Genomic DNA, 16,864 nt, shown 5'->3' on the forward strand with positions numbered 1-16,864 from the left:
AGTGCAGGAAAAACAGTGCGCATGGTAAACATTCCGCCAAAATGTTCAACTGACGTTATATAGTTATTCCCTGTGCATAAATGTAAAGCTTAACATATATTTGTAATTCGTAACCTCGTTCCTGTGGTAATGTGTTTGTGCCTATGACGTGAAATTAACGACACACGAGCAAGGAGTCGCCAGAATAAGTTTTTACAGTCTTCGGTCAGGAGAAGTTGGATTTTATGTTTGTTTCGTCGTAATTTTTACTTTTTAAAGATTTTTAACTTAATATGGATGAAATACCGTCATTTTCTCGTAAAGACTGTAATGGCCGCGTTGATGGAGAAAAGGTGAAGAAAAAGAAAAAGAGAAGTAAAACTACAGAGCAGCATGAGCTCACTGAAAGTCCACAGGAACAGACTGAGAAACGCCGTAAAAAGAAGGATAAGAGGAAAAACAGTAAAACTGAATCTGATGATAATCTGCAAACACATACAGGCAAAAAGAAGAAGAGAAGAAAGCTGGATAATGAAGGCGAGACTTCAGTGTTGGATGATGGTGTCTCGAATCAACATGAAGCACAAACACAAGAACTTCAGGGTTCAAGGAAAGAGAAGACTTCTAGAAGAAAGAAAAAGAGAGAAAAGCTGAAACAGACAAACCGTGAAGACATGACAAAAGAACAGACTGACATCAGAACAGAGCATGAGGAAGAGCCAAACACGAGAGATGAGGAAAGCGACCCGCCTGATGTGATAATTACTGCTGAAAAGCGCGAAAGTAAAACTCAAAAAAATCAACTTGATTCAAAGTTCCTGGAAGAACTGAAAGAATTGTGCCCTAAAATAAAATTAGAATCCCAAAGCAAGAGTTATATAAAAGATATAATAAGGTATGACCTGTCAAGGTTTAAGGAATTTCGAAAACAAGGTAAGCCATATATAACACTATCATAAATATATTAAATGTCAACATTAGGAGTGGACGATATGGAAAAAATATCATATCACGATTTTTTTCTGGGGAATTCATGATTTTTATCCCAATTCTTTTTCAAGTTGTTTTTTAAGACTATTTTGCAAATTACAAAGGTACAGTATAACCAAACTAATGTCCCCATATAAAAATATACTCTTACCATGTATGTTTGAGAATATTTTAATACGTCGATACAACGATTTTTCTGAAAAAGTGGACCGTCAGTAATTTTGATCGTCCACGATCAAATATCGTGTTATCGCACAGCCCTAGTCAACATGTTGAATTGGATCAAAAACGCTTTTCAAAATTGTCTTAAGACAAGAATGGGTGGTGATGATCCACTAAATGTGCATGTGTGTGTCAACAATCATCAACTCAACAAAAATATAAACACAACACTTGTTTTTGCTCCCATTTTTCATGATTGAACTCAAAAATTTAAAAACTTTTTCTATGCAAACATAGTTTGTCAATTATTTTTCGCACATTTGTGTAAACACTGTGAAAACTTTGCAATTTCTACAAGATACCAACACACACTGTACGGTTGTGTGCTCACACTATATGGTTTGTGTGCTCACCAGTGGTGGAAAGAGAACTGAGAAATCATTCAAGTAAAAGTACCATTACTTGCCTAAAAACATAGTGCGAGTAGAGTAAAAGTGTGTGTTGTAAATATTATTCAAAGTATGAGTAAAAAAATAGACATTTCAAAAGTACTCAAGGGTAGTGAGTATTACGCTGGGAAAAGCTGATGCGTTTACATGTAATATGTGGATGTGTGTAAACGTAACATTCTGTAGTGCATTTAGTTATTACCCAGCGGGCACACAGCGTCATAAAATGTTAATATTAGGTTAGATTTAGGCTGTGATGAGAGGTGACCAAAATTCAATGTCTAGCCAGCATCTAAGGAAAACTTTATTTTGATGTCCAATAATGACGTAAATTGACGTTGATGTTTGGTTGATTTTAGGTTGTTAGATAGGGACCAAAATCCAACGTCAAGCCAACATCTTAAACCAACGTCAAATTAACATCAAATACTAACATTTATTTGTCAGGTATGGCAACCAAAATCCAACATCTGGTAGACGTCATATTGGTAACATCCACGCAACGTCAAGCTATAACATCATTAGACGTTGATGGACGTTGGACATTGATGTTGGCCTGATGTTGAGTCGTCAACCTGATTTTAATTTTTCAAAATAATGCTGCGTCCATGACGTTAGGGTCATTGTCAATCTGACGTCTTGTGCCTGCTGGGTGTTTAAGGCCATTTCGTTCTACATACAGTAAACAGGCGTCATCTTCTCATCAGTGACTTGCATCTAAACAGTCTCTGGGTCAATGTGTGTAAAGATTTTGGACATCTTCTTGGGCACTTTTAATGCTTCCAAACAGTTTGCTGCAATTATAAAGTGCTCATGTCTTGGGGTAGTAAATTATGGTGCGATTTACCTTCTATGTGCGATTTGATTTGATTGCAATCGCAGGACTGATTTTTCTAATCCCCATAGACAGGAAAAAGTAAAGTAGTGACTGCAGGTTAAAAGAAAGTAGTGGAGTAAAAGTACTGAAACAGAATAAAATGTACTCAAGGGAAAGTAAAAGTTCACATTTTTAAATCTACTTGGTACAATTCCTGAGAAAAACTACTCAATTACAGTAGTTTGAGTATTTGTAATTAGTTACTTCACACCACTGGTGCTCACGCTGTTTGTTCAGCACTGACTACTCACAGACTGCTTTTGGAATTCAACATATCACCACTTCTTCTTTCAGTAATGGTTTGCAAACCAGCATATTGTGTTTATGATGTATGGTGCATATGTTGTGGGAAAACAAGAAATTTAAAAAACCTTTAATTGTTTCTGTGCATTGTTATATATATATATATATATATTATATTATATTATTATATTATATTATATTATATATATATATATATATATATATATATATATATATATATATATATATATATATATTGTGTGTGTCTGTTTTTGTGAGAGGTGCAATGAGGGCACAAACAATGAGTTCAGCACAATCTGTTCGCAGCTCTGATCCTACTGTATGATTTCCTCATGAGTGCAAAACCTAAATTTCTGACATCACAGAAAATCCTCTCATTGCTGATTGGGAGAGTTTAATCGCCTTTCCGATTCACCTGTACACAGCATGACAAATGATGCACAACAAAGTTGAAATTGGGCTTTATTCAAAGAGTCGCTCAAGTCAGAAATCTGACCTAAAATTGTACAGTGTATGGCTGGCCTTAATTTGTCCTTCACCAAGATAAGCCATTCACCTCGCAGCCGTGGAATATCAAGATGCTGATTAGAGAGTTTATCTGATATCATAATTAATGCACGGGTGTGCCTTAGACTGGCCACAATAAAAGGCCTCACTAAAGTGTGCAGTTTTATCACACAGCACAATATCACAAATCACAGATATCATGCGTTTTGAGGGAGCGTGATGGCAGGAATGTCCACCAGAGCTGTTGCGGATGAATTGAATGTAAATTTCTGTATCATAAGCCATCTCCAAAAGCTTTTCAGAGAATTTTGCAGCCCACTGTAATTTTTTTTGCCCCTTTCTCTTATGTGACAGGCATCCAAATGAGAGATGGAAGATTTTCCACTGCAGAAAATGAAAGGTTAAAACTGAACGTAAGCAACTTTTTGGCTCTCACAGGAGTGAAAGATGCTGTCAGGCTCTTTTTTCCCTGCCGGTACCCAAAAGAAGCAACGGCACTGAGAAAGTTGAAAAAGCAGCACAGGTTTTTTGAAAGGATTGGTGAGTGATTTGACCTCTTCTCTAGATGTTTATTGTGTCTAAGATCATAATCCTTTTGTAGATATTAAACAACGTGTGAGCTTTTACATTCCATATACTCGCATGAAAAAATCTTCCACCCAAAATGTAGTGCTTTGTCATCAAATTACAAATTTTTCAGGCCAGAATGAACTGAAGGTTTTAACTAATACAATATGCAAATGAATTGATCCCTTCAACCAGGGCCAGCCCAAGCCTTCAGGGGGGCCCTAAAGCTGGATTTACACTTTCGCCTGGGGCCGCATCGCGCGCCTCCGCTGACTGCGCGTGCACCTCGCAAAACGGACAAGGCTTTTATACTTGTTGCGTTCGCTGTTGTGATATTCTTTAAAACAACAGGGGGTGGTCAAAAGAAACTGACTGTAAAATCAGGCAGATAAACGAAAGTTTCCAGAACTACGTCATATCAATAATATCATTCAATATTTGTAAACCTATTATTTTATTGTTTTTATAAATTATTTGAGCAATAAAAGATTTTTATAACCATTTAAGATTTTTCAACCAATCAAGATCAAACCATTCAAGACAACATCACTTGCTTTTGTTCATATCTCAAACTGTTTTACCTATTAAAGTTTATTAAAATGCTTTACAAATATATTTTTATTATGGCAAGAATAGAGAGACACAGAGAGAGAGAGAGACAGAGACAGCGCACGCGTTTAGCTATGCACTCTGTTTGCATGCATTAGTGACAGGATACAGGTTAATCCTCACTGCTATATGGACATCTGTTTTGTTAATGTACAAAATAAACTTGATTTAATGTCCACAAACCGGGATTGAAGCATCTTCCTTTATAATTGTTCTGACACTGGCTGTGCTGATGAAGTAAAGCTGAAGTGAATCGCTATAATTCATTACACACATGCTCTGTTTTAAAACATTTTAAACTTGTAAAACTCACTCTTGATCACATTTGATGATGATTGATGATCCTAGCGAACTGAACACACCTTTTATTCCCAGTTGCTTTGCGCATGTCTTGTCTTGTTGAAATGATTATACACGTGAGTACCGGGACATGCTAATACGCGCAGCTGTCAATCAATTCGGTGGGCGGGGGGACCGCACTACTACGTGAAGTTGCGGTCGATCTGAAAACTGCTCCAATTGGTCCACCGTTTTTATGTTGCTAATTTAAAAATAAAAAAAAACTGGGTGTGTTTATATCACCCCAATATGACTGTCTATACACTATACCTGCACATATGTCTGTCCAAACAGCTTTAAAAGTAGATTTTTCACCATAGGTGCCCTTTAAAAACTAAAATAATCAACATGGGAAATTATGTCGGTTATGAGTTTTAACCTGCAACATGTAATTTATTAATAAAATAATATTGTTCAATAAACTATTATTAAATAAACAAAACTGTACAATGACGTGGTAGTGCCTGCAGTAATGAAAGCTTCTCTCTCTCTTCCTCCATCATTATTTATTACACTTTGCATTTTGTAAACGGCAGATGGTCCTCGAAGCAGAATGAGAAACAAGCTGATTTAAATTTTAAAGGACCTAGAGTTAAAGTCAGAATTATTAGCCCCCTGTTTATTTTTTTTCCTCAATTTCTGTTTAACTGAGAGATTTTTCAACACATTTCTAAACATAGTAGTTTTAATAACTCATTTCTAATAACTGATTTATCTTATCTTTGCTGGGATGACAGTAAATAATATTTGACCAGATATTTTTCAAGACACTTCTATACAGCTTAAAGTGACATTTCAAGGCTTAACTAGGTTAATTAGGTTAACTAGGCAGGTTAGGGTAATTAGGCAAGTTATTGTATAACGATGGTTTGTTCTGTAGACTATCAAGAAAAAAAAATAGCTTAAAGGGGCTAATAATTTTGACCTTAAAATGGCTTTTAAAAAACCAAAAACTGCTTTTATTCTAGTTAAAATAAAACAAATAAGACTTTCTCCGGAAGAAAAAATATTATCAGACATAATGTGAAAATTTCCTTGCTCTATTCAACAAAATTTGGGAAATATTAAAAAAAGAGAAAAAAATTCATAGGTGGGCTAATAATTCTGACTTCAACTCTATATGAGTAAATTTATATAAGCCTAATAAATTATTAAATATTATAATTAAATATTGGCATATTTGTAATGGTGTTCAACATAAAGTTAAATAATCTGTGTATAAACGCTCTTTATAATTCACTTTTTTTCATCAAAATGTCATCATGTTATATCATTATATTATCAGTATTATTTGTTAATGGGCGGCATTTTGAAGTTTGTTAAACTGATGAAACGCTCTTAAATAAAGAAATCTTGTTTTGCAAATTTCTAGTTTGTGGCCCTTCGTGTTTTATGTGACTTAAATGTGGCCCCCTAAGCCTCTGTGCTTGAGTACCCCTGCGTTAAACTTGCAAATGATACAGTTAAACAGACGTTGTGTCTTCAGGGTGGAGCTAAATGAATGTATAATCTGTTTTTCCTTAATTTTGCATTTGCAAGCTGTGCATTGAACATTTTAGAGATACTAAATAAATTTGAAAGTTGCTTAATAAAGTTGTTCCTCTTTCTAAATCAAAATTGAACAGCGGATGGAATTCCCAGGTTTTGTGGTGATGTTTACGATCGTGGAGCGAAGGTCTATGATGATAGAAACTATAAGGGAACGTAAGTAAAATATTATTTACATAGATCATATTGTAGTTCTGCTCTGGATGTTCTGTGCTTAACCTCAATGATTTCTTCCTTTTTCTCAAAAGTTTTACTAAAGAAGAAGAAAAATTACTGCTTAAATATTATAAACGATATGGCAGGAACTGGCAAAAGATTTCTGACAAGACAAGGCGAAATTGTCGTGCCCTTGAGTATCGGCTTTCACTCATAGGTAAGTCTAGTTCATTGAGCTTCCTCTCACAATTTTCAGCTGTCAATTGCAGCTTATTTTACATCTCTATACGCTTTTATACATTTTATAATTCTACAACTTTTATATCTTTATTCATCACACAGATAAAAGAAGGGGACCGTGGAGGTCAAAGGAGGTGCAGAGGCTTTTAAGGGCTGTGCGAGATCATATTTTATCTGTGCTGAAGTCTGAAAACCCTAATCAAAGGAAACCAAAAAGAGTCGATAGAAAGATACTGTACAAAAATTTGCCCTGGACCAGAATTGGTGAGACGGTTAAAACTCGATGTTGGATATCATGCAAATCAAAATGGTAAGAGCGCACTTATATATTGTGTTGTTGTTTTCATGCATTTTATATGATTTTTTTCTTCATATGAACATTCTTCAGATCAACATTGACCTGATTTTTGTACTTTACCCCTAAGGATGTCCATACTCTCTGCTCGGATGTCCTCAGGGACTACATTTAAAGGCAGGAAAGCTCAGGAGGCCAAAATCAAACTCATTAAAGCGTAAGATCTTGTTTTTACATGCTTGTATTGTTTGTGTTATCTTAACACGTTTTTCTCATTTTACATTTAAAATTGTAATAATGTTGTAACACTGATCTTTTGACACAGAATGTATGAATTGCAAGTGGAGGATGCTGTGGATATTCCCTGGGAGGATCTCACAGCTGTTTCCGGGTGAGAATTATTTGCTGAATTTGTCCTATTTTCTTTCATATTCATTTTTAAAGGAACACTCCACCTTTTTTGCTAATCCTGTTAATCAGTTGAGATTTACCTTTTTAAAATCCATTCAGTCGATCTTCAAGTCTGGCGGAAACACTTTTGCTTAGCATAGCATAAATAATTAAATCACATTAGACCAGGGGTGTCAAAATTATTTTAGCTCAGCGGCCACATAGAGTAAAATCTGTTCACAAGTAGGCCAGACTGGTAAAACCATGGTATAGGATATAGGCGATATATTTGAAGAGCGGGTTGGGGGGGTGAGGGTGGTTGAGTCGTAGCACAACATATTTCAAGAGCGGTGGGAGGGAAGTGCGTGGCGACGTATGTAAAGCTATGATGTGAAGACAGTTGGGAAGAGAGAGGAGTGCGCAACATGTTTGAAGAGCGGGGTTTGGGACGTGCAATTTCCAGGAGATTATCATTCGTTTGCGGGCATTCAGGGGTCTCTATGCATATGCGGGAGACTCCCGGGACCTCTGAGAGACTTGGGATGTCTGCAGAACAATATCAGGGTGTCTCATGCAGCACTGTGAGGTTGCATAGTTTATTTGACTCTTGATACCTGGCATATTTTAGCTTTCACCAGCGCATCAATATCAGGCGTCACGTCCTGAGTGGCAGCCAACTTCAGGATCTGATTCCAGTGCTTGTGCATGAGTTTTCTTTTATTTATGCTCATTACAGGGAAAACTTGCTCACACAGATATGTGGTTCCAAACATAGAGGCTAATTTGTGTAAATTCGTATGATCTCATTCATACAATATAGTACGATTTGCTTATCCACCAATGATGGTTAGGTTCAGGGGTGTGGTTGGGTGCCACACCTCTTTTTTTAAAATGGTACATTTTCATACGGCTAAACTTGTATAAAATAGCCACTAAACTGACAAAACGTAAAATAGTTATGTTTCCTCATGAGATCACCTCAATGTGGTGTGGCAGGGTATAGATGTGGTCTTTTTCACTGAGAAGGCTGTCAAACTGACACTGATTCAGGCTTCTGGATAAGATAAAATGAATAGTTAGCTATTCCGCCATCCAGTGGACACAATTAGAACAGCAGTTTCTTTTATTGAAAAATTGCAGGAATTGCTCATACTTTACAAAATCATCTCACGGGCTGCATTAAACCTGATCCGGCCCGCGGGCCGTACGTTTGACACCCCTACATTAGACCGTTTGCATTTTGCTCAAAAATAAACAGTTTTGAAAATGTTCCTATTTAAATTATCTATGAAAAATTAATAGTTGCTATTTTTTATACATGTATGGCTAGAAACTACACTCGCTGGCCACTTTATTAGGTACACCTGTCCAGCTGCTTGTTAACACAAATTTCTAATTGGCCAATCACATGGCAGCAACTCAATGCATTTAGGCATGTAGACATGGTCAAGACGATCTGCTGCAGTTCAAACCGAGCATCACAACGGGGAAGAAAGGTGATTTAAGTGACTTTGAATGTGGCATGGTTGTTGGTGCCAGACGGGCAGTTTGAGTATTTCAGAAACTGATCTACTGGGATTTTCACGCACAACCATCTCTAGGGTTTACAGAGAAGGGTCCAAAAGAGAGAAAATATCCAGTGAGCAGCAGTTCTGTGGGCGCAAATGCCTTGTTGATGTCAGAGGAGAATGGTCAGACTAGTTTCAACTGATAGAAAGACAACAGTTACTCAAATAAACACTCGTTACAACCGAGGTATGCAAAAGAGCTTCTCTGAACGCACAACATGTCTAACCTTGAGGTGTATGGGTTACAGCAGCAGAGGAGCATGCCGGGTGCCACTCCTGTCAGCTAAGAACAGGAAACTGAGGCTACAATTGGCACAGGCTCACCAAAATTGGACAACAGAAGATTGGAAAAACGTTGCCTGGTCTGATGAGTCTCGATTTTTGATTTCGGATGGTAGGGTCAGAATTTGGCATCAACAGCATGAAAGCATGGCTCCATCCTGCCTTCTATCATTGTTTCAGGCAAAAAGCATTCGGAACAGTTGGTGAAATATGATATGGAGGATATATTGAAGAGATTGCTCAATCTGGAATAACAGATATCCTCAGCTGAGTTAAATTAAGCAGGGGATAATGGCATCTGAGCACAGTTACGTTACATGATTCCAGTTCCCAGCAAGTAACTATAATGGTGCACCTGCTTGTTCAGGCATAATAATGCAGCTGCCGGTGTAAACATGCTTGGCGTCTCATCTTTGTTCTCTTCGTCTCATAGGGATGTTCTTCCATCAAACGTTCAATCAAGGTGGCACCAGCTAAAAGTCTCCTATGTGCCAGATTGGAAAAACAAGTGTTTTGCAGGTTGGTGTTTTCTTTTCTAGATGGACCACTGCTTTCTTTTGTTTTCTATAGTACACTCTACATAGAGACTCAACATAATTTTGTAAACAACTGCAAATCTCAGGACACTTGCAAACATGTCTGGTGTACAATAATTTGAAAAATCAAATCTAGTTTAAATTGCCTGCTTATATTGTATGTCTGTTGTTTTCTTTCAGACACTGTTGACTTTCTCTATGAGAATGTTTTGCCAGGCATGATGAAAGAGTGCGAAGACCTTGATGATGATGATGATGATGATGATAAACTTAAGGTTGACCAGATGAAAAGTTTCCGGCTAGCAGATATTTTTCAAGACATTAATGAGGATGAATGCTGTGACAGTGATGAAGAAACTGTCCAGCAGGAGAAAAACAGCTCTGCTTAATCAATTGCAGTCAGTGGAAATATTTTAATGTTTTAAAGAAGACATGTTCAGGTTGTACATAGTTGCCTTTTTATTCTCGTGTGTTTTAATGAACTGGGCAGTGAGTAAACTGCAGTTTTATTGCATTTTAAATGTATTCTGGATATGAAATATGATTCATTTTGTTTGTTTAACACTTGTTTTTACATTCTTAACAACATGGAAACTCACAAGGAATTATCCTTTCTTGTAAGAGCAAACTAAAGAGCCTTGGAGGACGGCTGTCCATTTTGTTCATGAGCCTTTCAGAGATGTGATCTTCTAAGAACACTTTTTAACACAGGGCTATGTTTTATTTTTGGTTTTTCTTTATTAATAAAAATGTTCATTTGAAAACTGCAAGAAGTGTTTACTTGGGTTATCTTTAATCAATATTTAACCCTCTACCGCATGGTGTTCCCATATGTCAACATGATACTTATGTTCATTTCCCTGCCACTGTTTCTTTAAGACCAACGTTACATTTTTTTGTTGGAAAGAGAAGACCTTAGTGTAGCCAATGATGTGCTTTGGTTAAGTCACATGACATGCAGTGTTTTTCTGTAGCGCGACTGGTGTTTATTGTCAGTAATTGCTGAATGCAAATGTAAATGTCAATAAAAACTGTAACCTATAACTGACGCTGATCTCCTCTGTGCTGCCTGGAGCCTCGTCATAAACTTAAAAAACAGGCTATTAATGATTTGGTGTACAACTAACAAAACAACTTTTTTCCATTTGGAAAATTACAGTTATTAATAGTTCTTATATCAGTTTTTAAAATGGCCTACAATCTATGAATCAAACAAATCCAAAGATTTTCTTGATGTTTGTATAATGACAACTCCTCACCAAACTTAGGCTTTCATTTTAAAGCTTATAAAACGTGTGTGCAAATTTATGCAATAGCATATGAACTACAAAATGAGCCTAGAGGTTCATTGTCATTTTCTTCCATCACACACAGCGCGCACAGTCCAGTGGTGTAGTCCTTGCTATACGCATGTATACTCAGTATGCTTACTTTTTTCCACGAGCTGTTTGGGTATTACCACTTCTGAGGATCAATAATTGCATATACCCTCGGTATACTCACTTATTTTTCTGATTAAACTTCCCTAATTTTTAGTGTATTATTTTCAATTCTTACTTGTAAATGGATATACATTTTTCTTGGTTTACCCCAAAATGATCTGTTCCTGATCCGCCCTAAAATGAAAATCCTAAAACCGCCCCAGTACAACAGTATTTCACATTTGTCTTAATCGTGCCTACCACTACAGGGAATATATATATGTATGTTTATATGTTTATATATATGTATATGTATGTTTATATATATATATATATATATATATATATGTATATGTATATATATGTTTATATATATGTATATGTATATAAATGTGTGTAAATGTGTATATATATATATATATATATATATATATATATATACATACATAAAACTCTAAAAAGTTTTTTTTTTGAGGCAAAGACCACTCTTAAATTGCGTAACAATGTGCAATTTAAAAGGGTAACTACTAGTATATAATAGCGACAACAGAAGACCTATTAGTTTGGTTTAAAACAAGCATGCATGAATTTGACAATCAAAAATAATGGCTGATTGATGTTTAAAGGAACCTATTAAATGTAAAGTATCCAATAAAGAAAGTAAGTTAAAAAGCTGTCTTTCTATGTATGCACATGCCCTATTGAGTAAACTTAAATAAAAGTGAACTGAATTGTTGTAACTATCTTGATTGACTCTTTTCAGTATTAAAATGATTATATAAGCTACATACTGCATACATACAGCCGATTGCCAATGCTAGCTTATATATATATAATATATATAGCTAATGAATCAAAGAAACACTGACTTTTGTCGTTTCTTTGCCTACTTTTATTTAAAATTTGGGTCGAGTGTAATAGTACACCACCTTTTTTTTTAGGACTACACCACTGGCACACACACATGAACTGCGAGTGAGACGGAGGAAATAAGTCATAATAATAAGACATAATCTTTAATCTAATGACTTCTATTAAAAATGTTGACAGAGGTTTTGTTGAATAATAATAACAGCGGAGCATTAATTAAATGCATATTTCCTGTGGAGCGATCGATTTGAGGTAGCCTGGTATTTTAATTTGATGGAAGAAAAAAACATGATTGGACAAACAGTGGACCCTCAGCCTCCTCCACTGGACCAGCTCCATCTTCTGCTCCAAATGTCTTAAAACGAAAGAGTTTGCAGGACTTTGCTTGCAACCCAGAAAAAAAAAGAGAAAATAAGTGATAATGGCCTTGATTTCATCTCTAATCTTCAGTTTAGCAAGTTCTTTAGCATTTTACAGCACTTGTTATTAAAGTACTTTAAGGACTTGTTATTGTTTAGAAGAAAAGACTTTATTTGACATAGTACTTTTAAATAAATAATGCAAAGCATACTCATTGAAGAGAGTCAATCTCAGTATGTTTACTCCAATAGTGGAACATGCAATATTGCAATGGGTTAGCTAGCTAGCAAGGTCAGCTGTGAATTGTTAAGTTGTAACAATAACAACATGAAAGCTAGTAATATAAAGTTGATTAGTTGTGTATTAGCGAGCACCACCATGTTCTAAGGCAGGGGTGTCCAAACTCGGTCCTGGAGGGCCGGTGTCCTGCAGATTTTAGCTCCAACTTGCCTCAACACACCTGCACGGATGTTTCTAGAAAGCCTAAGTGCTTGATTAGCTAGCCCAGGTGTGTCTGATTGGGGTTGGAACTAAACTTTGCAGGACACCGGCCCTCCAGGACCGAGCTTGGACATGCCTGTTCTAAGGTAAGTAAAAGAAGAAAAGGACAGAACTGGCTCTTCCTGCAGATGAAAGTGAGGATGAGAGGGGTTTTAGTGACCATGAGAATGATGCAGACTGGACATTTGATAGAGACAGTTCAGGTAAGTTAGCTCGGAGGCAGATAAAACGGGTGTAGTACAGTATATAGTATTATATATAAAAATTGTTAGCTAGCTTCATTATTCTGATCTGGATATATTAGACTTGTTATTTATTTGTTATAATACCTACTGGAGAAAATATTGATATTTACTGTATGCTGTATACATGATAATACAATATTAGGTTTGTTTTTAATTATATTCAGCAAAAAAGAATGGATTAAATGAAAGCTGTTGGAATATGAGTTGTTAAAGTATGTATAACGTGTTTTTTTATAAGTTAAAGTATTAAAGCTGCAACACCAATTGAATAATTTCAGACAACAAAATTATTAATAATAAGGAAAGTTCTAAATTTGACATTTCTAAGTTAGGTCCACTGTTGGACGTTGTTGCCACATGTCAAGATATCATAAAATACCTTAAAAATACCTTTACAGCACTTCAATTTAAGCCATTTTACAGTTTTTCTTAGTATACACACAATTACTTGTGCTTCAGACACAATGACTTCCACATGTAACTGATGCACCAACCCCCTGAACCAATTCTGCTAAACTACAAACACAATACCTGCTTTACACTCAAATTGCAGGTTTAAACACACTTTTTTTTTCAAAACACTACACACAATTCTCTGCATTTGGCACAATTGTCATGCAGGAAATCTCTTGTTTTCACAAGGCACACACTGTCATTCAAAATTGTAGTCAGTTTCCCTACTTTGCATACCAACTCATCACACAGGTAAACACCTGACACACATAAATGTAATTTAGAAATCAGAGCTCATCTAATTCATAACGGTCACTGCCAACACAGGTTATTTAGCTGTTTATCTCCCTCTATATTCTCCATTCTTCAAACCTATTGAGGATTTTTTTTTCAGCCTGGGGATGAAAGTGTATAACCGAAATCCACATTTTTTAATATTTTACTGTAACAGTATTCTGTAAATACTTCTGTTGGTGGTATATGTAGACTACGTTATGTGCAACTTTGTGTTGGTTGGGATGAAGACTGTACAGTTTTTGTGGGGAAAATACAGTAAAATATATTTGGTACTGTGTATTTGTGTGTTGTATAAAATCAATATTCTGAAATATTTTACAATGCACTTCTGTAGGCCTGTGTAATGTCTGTATAAGTGTAACGCTGAACAAAAACAGGGTTACAGTAAGTCATGATAAATGGAGAAGAAGTGGTCATAGTGTTTTACATTAAGCACATCAGGGATCAGCTGGTTCTTATAAATGTCTCTTCATGTGATGGTTTGTGTGTGTCATCTGAAAACAAAATACCCTTTTGAGAAGAAATCACATTGTTTTGAATGTAACGTTTCATTATGCAGGAGAATTGAAGGGTTTTGCCCAATGTGTGTGTGTTTTTTGATTTGCATGTAGAGTTCTGGCAATATGAGACATGCTTTCAGAAAATGTGTAAACAATTGGGAAAAACTGTAAGAAAAGAAAAACAGTCAATATTTTTTAATAGATTCATCATGTGTTCGGTAGAGGGTTACATTTGTTTAATGTTCTGAATCATTAAAGTGTGACAAACATGAAAAAAACAAATGAGTAAGGGGCAAACACTTTTTCACACCACTGGTGATGATGAGGAATATAATAATACTTAGATGTTAAGATTAAACGATATATGCAACGTATGATTATATATTAAAATTGCATAAAACATAAATTTGATTCACAAAAACATTTGACTTGATAGTATAAAATTAATTAATACTATATATAAATATACTATATACTATATATAAATATAAATTATAGAAATTAATCATCAAATAATATTTAAGACCCAATTATAGTGTTGATTTTCCGCAGTATAAATCATTATACAAGAAACTACATAATGTCAATGTCAATTTTATTTATATAGCACTATTAAACACAAGCAAAGGTTGACCAATGTGCTGCACAACAAAATCACAAAGAGAAAGAATATAAAATTATAGCTAAACAAACACTTCTCACTGATAATTATTATAGCTAAACAAACACTTCTCACTGATAATTATTATAGCTAAACAAACACTTCTCACTGATAATTATTATAGCTAAACAAACACTTCTCACTGATAATTATAGCTAAACAAACAATTCTCACTGTTAATTATTATAGCTAAACAAACAATTCTCACTGATAATTATTATAGCTAAACAAACACTTCTCACTGATCATTATTATAGCTAAACAAACAATTCTCACTGATCATTATTATAGCTAAACAAACAATTCTCACTGATCATTATTATAGCTAAACAAACAATTCTCACTGTTAATTATTATAGCTAAACAAACAATTCTCACTGTTAATTATTATAGCTAAACAAACACTTCTCACTGATCATTATTATAGCTAAACAAACACTTCTCACTGATCATTATTATAGCTAAACAAACAATTCTCACTGATCATTATTATAGCTAAACAAACAATTCTCACTGATCATTATTATAGCTAAACAAACAATTCTCACTGTTAATTATTATAGCTAAACAAACAATTCTCACTGATAATTATTATAGCTAAACAAACACTTCTCACTGATCATTATTATAGCTAAACAAACACTTCTCACTGATCATTATTATAGCTAAACAAACAATTCTCACTGATCATTATTATAGCTAAACAAACAATTCTCACTGTTAATTATTATAGCTAAACAAACAATTCTCACTGATAATTATTATAGCTAAACAAACAATTCTCACTGTTAATTATTATAGCTAAACAAACAATTCTCACTGATAATTATTATAGCTAAACAAACAATTCTCATAGATAATTATTATAGCTAAACAAACAATTCTCACTGATAATTATTATAGCTAAACAAACACTTCTCACTGATAATTATTATAGCTAAACAAACACTTCTCACTGATAATTATTATAGCTAAACAAACACTTCTCACTGATAAAATGGCAAATCAAAAAGGTAAGTTTTCAACCTAGATTTAAAAACAGAGATGAGATAGACCTAATACAGAGAGGCAGAGCATTCCACAAGGTAGGATATACTGCGAAAGCACGGTCACCCCTGCATTTCAGCCCCGACTTTGGGATGAATAACAGTCTCTGGTTAGATGACCGAAGAGATCGACCACCAGGCTGATGTTCAGTCAACAGGTCTGACAGGTAAGGAGCCAAGCCATTGAGGGATTTAAAAACCAAAAGGACAATTTTAAAAGAGACACGATGATGCACAGGCAACCAAAGAGTGTAAGACTGGTGTGATGTGGTCATATTTTTTGGTACCGGCTTGAACTAGCATTTTGAACTAACTGTAAGCGGGATAGAATTGTCTGACTGATCCCAAAATATGGTGAAAGCATGAATAATTTTTTCTAGATGGAATAGGTTTGACTGTTTTTAAGAGTGCTTTCACACTAACACTTTTGGTCCGCACCCGGGTTTGACGTCATAGAGTCAAAGCTGAAAAAAAACAGGATTTGACCACTGTGTTTATGCAATCTCAAGCCATCGTCAAAGATAACACCCAGATTTTTTACCCAAGGCTTCACAGAAAAACTTGATTTACCCAGATTTACTGGTTGTGGCCTAGAAGAATTTGAGGGGCCGAACACAATTATTTCGGTTTTACTCTCATTAATATCTAGAAAGTTCAAAAACAACCAGGCTTTCACATCCAACAGGCAAGACATAAGAGTCTCCAACCCACTTAAACTTGGTTTTAAGGGCAGGTAAATTTGAATGTCATCT

At 35.2% G+C, this 16,864-nt stretch overlaps 1 protein-coding gene across 1 annotated transcript; it reads left to right on the forward strand.

Annotated features, from left to right (window-relative positions):
• LOC130229727 (transcription termination factor 1) lies at window positions 1-10,785 on the forward strand. Its single transcript, XM_056458679.1, has 9 exons — window positions 1-912; window positions 3,583-3,768; window positions 6,369-6,447; window positions 6,540-6,664; window positions 6,790-6,997; window positions 7,113-7,199; window positions 7,308-7,373; window positions 9,656-9,741; window positions 9,939-10,785. Exons 1-9 carry the CDS (start codon window positions 273-275, stop codon window positions 10,145-10,147), a joined length of 1,686 nt encoding a protein of 561 aa, XP_056314654.1. The 5' UTR covers window positions 1-272; the 3' UTR covers window positions 10,148-10,785.
• The last annotated feature ends 6,079 nt before the right edge of the window (window positions 10,786-16,864 follow it).

This window comes from Danio aesculapii, chromosome 5 (assembly GCF_903798145.1).
Source record: "Danio aesculapii chromosome 5, fDanAes4.1, whole genome shotgun sequence".
Taxonomy (NCBI): domain Eukaryota; kingdom Metazoa; phylum Chordata; class Actinopteri; order Cypriniformes; family Danionidae; genus Danio; species Danio aesculapii.

Coding starts and splice junctions, on each gene's coding strand:
- LOC130229727 (XM_056458679.1), top strand. CDS start 273: ATGGATGAAATACCGTCATTTTCTCGTAAAGACTGTAATGGCCGCGTT. Junction 3,769..6,368: donor CAGGTTTTTTGAAAGGATTG/GTGAGTGATTTG, acceptor AAAATTGAACAG/CGGATGGAATTCCCAGGTTT. Junction 7,374..9,655: donor GATCTCACAGCTGTTTCCGG/GTGAGAATTATT, acceptor TTCGTCTCATAG/GGATGTTCTTCCATCAAACG.